This window comes from Equus quagga, chromosome 13, assembly GCF_021613505.1.
Source record: "Equus quagga isolate Etosha38 chromosome 13, UCLA_HA_Equagga_1.0, whole genome shotgun sequence".
Classification (NCBI taxonomy): domain Eukaryota; kingdom Metazoa; phylum Chordata; class Mammalia; order Perissodactyla; family Equidae; genus Equus; species Equus quagga.
Genome location: NC_060279.1, coordinates 42,115,844 through 42,123,071, shown reverse-complemented (window position 1 = coordinate 42,123,071; position 7,228 = coordinate 42,115,844). Strand labels below are relative to the sequence as shown.

At 40.7% G+C, this 7,228-nt stretch overlaps 1 protein-coding gene across 5 annotated transcripts in view; it reads right to left on the bottom strand.

The window, feature by feature from the left end:
* Positions 1–6,879, bottom strand: part of ARNT (aryl hydrocarbon receptor nuclear translocator) — a 62,892-nt gene extending 56,013 nt beyond the window's left edge. For 2 of the 5 annotated variants that reach the window (XM_046682484.1, XM_046682485.1), the window contains exon 1: positions 6,683–6,879. In XM_046682484.1, the coding sequence (XP_046538440.1) occupies positions 6,683–6,746 (64 nt within the window). In that variant the 5' untranslated portion in view covers positions 6,747–6,879. The remainder of the gene's footprint in view (positions 1–6,682) is intronic. The other 3 variants (XM_046682480.1, XM_046682482.1, XM_046682483.1) reach the window with 2 other exon arrangements.
* Between the last annotated feature and the right edge of the window lie 349 nt (positions 6,880–7,228).

The window sequence follows — 7,228 nt, the reverse complement described above, 5'->3', positions numbered from 1 at the left end:
CGGGTAGAGGGAATGAAAGCTAAAATAAAAAGGATTGGTTTAATGTCCCTTTAATTGGCAAGTGGATTCCCAGATATCCTCTCCCTGTTCCTTTAGCAGGGAAACTGCCCCTCCTCCACCCTCTCAGAAGACTGATATATTTTCTGAAGAGCTGACCTCTGGGGAGCACCAGGCAAAGTTGAAAGTGAGGGTACCATACTGAATACAGGGAAACTAACAGCAATGTATGCAAAATGGATGCTTCACTTTTCTCCTGTTGCACTGCCTCTTTCCTGTATTCCATGTTTCCTCTTTCTTGGTCTACTCTCTCCTACTGCTGAAGTACATTCTCTGGTAAGTTCCTGAGAAACAGTATAAGGGAGACCTTGGATGTACGAAAACATCTTTCTTCTCCTTCGCTAACTGATAGTTTGCCTGGATATGGAATTCTAAGTTGGAAATTATTTTCCCTCATAATTTTGAAGGCATTGCTCCATTGTCTTCTTCTTTCCATTGTGACTACTGAAAAGCAAGACCAATCTGATTCCTGATTCTTTTGAACTAACCAATTTTCTTCTCTCTGGAGCTTAGAGGATACTCTTTGTATTTGATGCCGAAATTTCATGATAATGTGCCTTGATGTGGGTGTGTTTTCATTCACTTGTCTGGCCCCTTCAATTTGAAAATTCATGTCTTTTACTTCTGGGACATTTTATTTAAACAAAAACAAAAAGGTTGGTTAGAAGAGAGAAAAAGCGGCTGTCACTGGGAAAAGGAGCTGAGAGAAGGGGGTAGAAGACTGTTGTTTCTGTAACAAATCATGTAAATAACTAAGTCTTTAAATATAAGCATGGATAATTTTGATTAAAATAACTTTTTAAATATATGTGTTTAAATATATCTATTTAAATATATATTTTATATGGTTAAAAAATGTTTTAATATCTTTATATGTTAAAAAAATGTTTTTAACATTTTAAAAAACATTTTAAAAAAACAAGATGTGATAACCAACCAGATAAACACATAAAAGAATCCAAACACTTCTAGTTACTTAGCCTGGGGAACTGAAAAAACTATGATAGTCATTAAAGATACAGAAAAGTTAGGAAGGGCAGCACATATTTGAAGGCAATACTGGTGGACATACATATAAATAGTATGTTAAAGGATATTTGAGTAGAAATGTCTTTTTTTTTTTTTTTGAGGAAGATTAGCCTTGCGCTAACACCTGCCGCCACTCCTCCTCTTTTTGCTGAGGAAGACTGGCTCTGAGCTAACATCCGTGCCCATCTTCCTCTACTTTACATGTGGGACGCCTGCTACAGCATGGCTTGCCAAGCAGTGCCATGTCCACACCCAGGATCCAAACCGGTGAACCTGGGGCCGGAAAAGCAGAATGTGCACACTTAACCACTGTGCCACCAGGCCGGCCCCAAGATGTCTTTTAAATAGATGAAAATATAGGAAAGAAACTATGTGAGAAGACAGGAATGAAAATTTTAGAGTCTTCAATACACAAAAGATAAACAAAGGGAATGGAATACGGCAGTTACCAAATAAATGTTTAATTGTGGCAGGAGGCAAACAAGTTGTAAGGTAGGAAGGTGGGCAAATAGATATGAATGAAGGAAGTTGACCAGCTTACTAACTAGTTAAGAGTTCTAGCCCCAGGAGTGAGACTATAAAAGGAGAAGCATAATGAACAGGAAAAAGAAAATGAGCAGACAAAAAGGACAAAGAAGAAACATAAGAAAGAACAAGCAATGCGGTGAGTCTGAAGCCAAATCCAAAGAGAGGTGCATCAAAATGGCACAATTTGGGGGTATGAAGAACTAGGAGAAGGAGTCCAGTAAAAACCTTAAAAGTTATTTAAGGACTTGAAAAACAACTATGAGGAAAAAATATAGGAAGTTATAGAAAAGATTTTAGGAACTGCAACACTCTTCCAGCTCCTTTTTCAGCACCTTGCACTCACCTCTCCATCCAAGCAACTGTGCCCTCCTGGCTGCCCAAAGTGGTATTTCAGCTTCTTCATGCACACACAAAAGACAATAATCCACCCTCCTCCTCCTCAAAAGATATCCATGTACTACATATCAGTAGAAAGTGACTCTTAAGTCACAGAGAAAAAGTCTTCTATAACTTAGAAATTAAGAATGCTGACTGCGTAGACAAACTGCCAGCAATCAAACTGTCTCTACCCCCTACCAGCTATGTGACTTCAGACAAACTACTTATTCACTCTGTGGCTTAATTTCCTCATCCGTAAAAAATGAATATTAACACATATCTCTTAGGATTGTTGTAAAGATTAAATAAGAAAATACATATGAGGATTAAGTGAGATAACATATGTAGAACAATAGCTGGCATATAACCATTAAAAAATGTTAGCTATTATAAACGAATTCATGATGTTAACGGCTAAATTAGTGTTATCCTTTCAAAAGTATTTTCATGTTAACAGTGCATAAAGATATGAACCTCCATTGCTGGGTTTTACAACATTCATTTCATTTCATTTCAACAAACATTTATTGAACTCTAGTCCTACATACCAGGCACCGCTGTGAGCACTGGGATGCTATGGTGAACAAGGAAGGTAAAGGTGCTGCTCTCATGGAACTTAAATTCTAATTATACTGTTAAAGCCATAAACTTAGTTTGTCCATTCAACTACAGTAAAGATGTGAAGGGGAAAATACAAAACGAAGAAATGAGGAAAAGAGATATAAATTGAGAGAATTTATTTGGAAAGTGAGAGATGGTTTCTAACATAGAGAATAGCCAACAAAACAGGAAAGTGTGGCGTGGCATATAGTAGGCACTTAATAAATGTTTAATAAATGTGCCCCTTCTTTTCTCTGGGTTTGCTTCCTTATGTGTAAAATACAGGGGTTGGCTTGATTCCAACTCCAACATTCACGGATGTCAACTTACTGAAATCACCATGACCTACTAGGCAGCATTCTTAAAAAGAGACAGCTTTACAAGTAGGGCCCTTCACAGGGTTTGGGGGATGGGCCCAGATAGACTCCACTGAGCTCAGGCCTTAAATGTATTCTTTTATTGTTACCTATAAAGGAGATCAGCTATACCACCACAGAGACACTGGAGCACTGGCAGAAATGTTACCTTTGCACTCTTACACAGGACTCTACCACCAGGTGATTAACATTTAAAATAAATATTGTAAACAGCCTTAAGAAAAATAGAAAGATGGCTCCAAACAGTTTCCACAATTAAGGATTCAAATTTTACTAGTTTTGGAATTAACCCCAAGATGTCATGGCCTGAGTAAAATGAAGAAAAAAGGGTTTATTTTCCTTGAAGGTTGCAATTCAGTTTTTGAAGATCAACTATCACTTGGCACTGTGAAAATCCCTATTGTTATTGCCTTAGAAAAAAAAAGTCATCCACAGCAGAGAACCACAAAAGAGTTTCACAAACATCCATAAAACAACATATGATTCTCATCTGTTACTGGATTCTTTGAGTAGAGGGGTAGGGCTGGAAAGCAAAAAACTAAGCTGAGAGACCACTATTTCAAAACAACAAGAAAACTAGAGTTCCACGAATGCAGAAGTATCTATTTCTTAATTTCTAAGAAATAGAGAAGATTCAGGTTAGTGCCACAAATCTAAAAAATATGCAGATTAATGTTCTTTCTCAAAAATGTTAATTGTATTTCAATTGCTGAATTAGTAAAATGTATTTAAACTTTTCAAAAAGGTTTTTGCAATAGAATATAATAAAGTATCTTGGTATCTTAATTTTACACTGCATAAATTCCTATTTTCCCGTATCTGAAAGAGGTAAATAAAGGTAATGAGCAAGGATTTTGCTAATTGATGCTTTTACAACTATAATTTATATAGTTGGCAATTATGTGAAAAGAAAAATTTTCCTAAACATCAGCCTTACAACCCAAACAGTGTTTCTTCTTTTGCCTTCTACCATATTCTCCATCCACAATAAATGGTCCCTAATAGCACAAAAAGAGGTCTCTACTAATGAGAATACCAGAACCAAGAGAGGAAAAACCTACACTCTTACAAACTCATTCATGGCTCTGGTTTGAATACTGAATTATAAATCAAATACCTAATCTCTTCCCAACCAGTGCCTTAACCAATGTATTACAAATCACACATGCAATTTAAAAAGTGTTCCTCAAAATTGCTAGTATTCCATAGATAAGAAAGATACAGCCTACGACTTCATGGGCCATCGACCCACCCACTTCTACTTGCCAACGGTAAGAATTAGGAAAAAGTAATAACATATGAAGAATTATCAATTCATATAGAAAAAAACTCATCATCACATTAGAACTATTACTGCAACATAACTCTTAGAGTGTGGAGTATAAACCGTATGCTTACTCTTCTTTTGATCCAGCACCATGTTAAGACATGGTGAGAAATGCAAAGGAACTAGGTCCCCTGCAAGACACTGAAGGGCTACCAATGGTCTCTAAATCATACTGTAAGCACAATTAACACAATCATCAGGCACTGTTATTAATGCTAAGGATTAATTTAAATGAAGCTGAGAAAGAAAAGTTAAATGTTACCACAAAAATCCTTTGCAGACATATGTAAAGATAGAACTAACAAGAAGTGTAGGGAAACTTAACCAGAAAAAAGACAAAGTAGAAAAAACTTAAAAAAATAGGTATGACGTCCCTACTATCTGAAATGGCTTTAAGGAAAGAGGGTTTGACCATGCAACAGAGAATTCTGACCTGAAAACCATTTACCTTCTTTTCACTGAGCACAGTACATTTCCACCCCGTGTCCCTTCATTCATGGTCCTCAGTTCCCAAAATGCAACAGGCTACTAAAAGTCCACAAGGCATCTATGATCTCTTCCTTTTGATATAAAGGGGTAAAAGGAGAAATGAAGGAAGAAAATATATTTTCTAATTTAATCACCATGTGTTGAATGTGGGATCAATAACTTGGAAGAGATGGAAGAATCTTTCAACATCAAAAAAGAAATCTAGAAATCACAGAAGCAGGCTGCTAAAGGACAACAAACAAAATCAACTGTTTCATTAGCAAGGATTCTGCACAAATAAATGTTATTTTCTGCTTACAGACTTAGCTGATATTGATCAGCTAATGAAAATGTGGTCAAGAGATAATCATTCTGGTTACTGTTGTTCAAGAAGCAAAACAAAATAAAGCAACCCCACCCACACTGCTGGAGAAAAGCTTCTGACATGCACCAAACTTGTTTACCCAGGCCACCTCTTAATAAGAGAAATGCTTTGCAACTTGACTAGGGTTATATAAGTATTTTGCAATGCACTGTCAATCTAAAATCTTGTTTATTTACCCCCTAGTTAACAGATAGGTTATTTTACTACAGTCAGGTCTGCCATAATAATAGCATCTTTCCAATTTTATTCCATCACTCAGCATTTCCTGCAATGGAATTTTAGCCATTAATTTTATCTCCTTTTCCTCTAAAGAAAACTAAAAAGATTTTAAAATATGATATTGACATGTGACTAATTAACTTCTTTAAATAGGTCTGTTCCCAGAAACACAGTAGGAAAAGACAGTAAATTTCACTGTGATTCAACTGTAACAGCAAAATTGGATATTGCAAAATAATACTGCCTTTCAGAGACACGAAAAAAAATCTGATTTAAATATCAGCGTCAGAACAGCAGTGAATTCCTCCCACTGCTGTACTTTTAAGAAATTCATCCCCACCTCTTGCTTCTTTTTTAAGGCTACCAAAGATAGAGATTTCTGGAAAAGGATTTTATTTTGCAAAAGAATGGCCAACGTCAGCAAGGTAAACTAGGATCCCTAAAAGGAAATACTTCCTAGGGAGAAGTAACTGTAATATAGTGGAACGAGGACTGGGACTAGGAATTTGAAGACCTGATCTGTCTAGACCTGCTGCACCACAACCTGTTCCATCTCTCAGACACGTCTGGCTAGATTTTTTTGAAATGTTCAAGCACCCCCTTTTGAAGGGAGGTTCATTGAGAAATAGCATGGAACTGAACTTTTCTTAAAGACTGGGAAGTGCCTCAACCCACACTTAAGATTTAAACTTGGGCTTTCTGGATGCTTGCTGTTGGCAAGATCTGCCTGGAACCTCAACCATTACACAAACCTCGGCCCTCAGCAGCTCAAGACACTAGGGGCACTTTAAGCAAGTTTCAAAGTATAGCCCGGGGCGGGAGGGGGGTGGGGGGGTAGTTTAGAGCCTAGAGAAACTTTGAGTATATAGTCGGCTTTTTAAAGTTTAAATTAAAATCCAAATGTTTCAGTGTTTGGAAGTAACACCTCAGCTAAACAGCAACGTGGTCCAGTGTTTATGAACCCAAACTACTTTCAAAGTGAAATGAGCCACTCTGCCCAGTTACTCGGCATCAAGCAGCTCCAGCGGGCAGAGGGTTGGAAGAGGACCACACCGCACAGCAGAACGCTGCCAGACGAGCGGAGGCGGGCCAGCGCCGCGCGGGCAGCCGCTCCAACTCGACCTGGGCACCGAACCCCCAACTCCCACCCGCCCGCTCCCTCCCTCCACCTCGGGTCTCTCCAGCCCCCTCGAGTCGGGCCCCTCCCCCAGGTCACTCCCCTCCCCCACCGCCACCCCCGCGCGTCCCGGCGCCCTCAGCCCCAACTCCGGCCCCTCAGCCCTGGGTCTCCTTAGTTGCCAACCCCCTCGGCACCTTCTCCTTTAGAGGCACCCCAGTCCTCCGTCTCCTCACCGGGGTTAGCAGCAGTCGCCGCCATGGCCGTAGATGCCACCGCCGTCGCACCACCCCCCCAGTGGGAGGAGCCGCCGCCACCGAACCCGGGGGGAGGAGGAGGGGAGAGCCACTCCCCAGACGCGGCGCCCTACTGCCGCCACCGCTCCCGCGGAATCCAAGATGGCGGCCGCGGCAAGCCCCACCATCCCCGGCTCCTGCGGCGGAGAGACCCCGCCCGCGGGGGGGCGGAGTCAGCCCCCCCGCCAGCCTCCTCGGGGAAACCGACCAATGGAAACACCAAATCGACAGGAGGCAGGCTGGCCCCCGCGCCTGCCCGTCCCGCGGAGGCGGGAGGGCGAGGAAGAAATCCAGCTGTCTCTGTAAGCCCGCCTCCCGTGCGTCAGAGGTCGTGGTGGAGTGACGTCAGTGAGAAACAATTTTACTAAAAAGCTCCGCGTGTTGGTGGATACGCCTGGTTGGCCAGTCTGCAGACGATTTTACAAATCCTCCTTAAGTACGCTACTG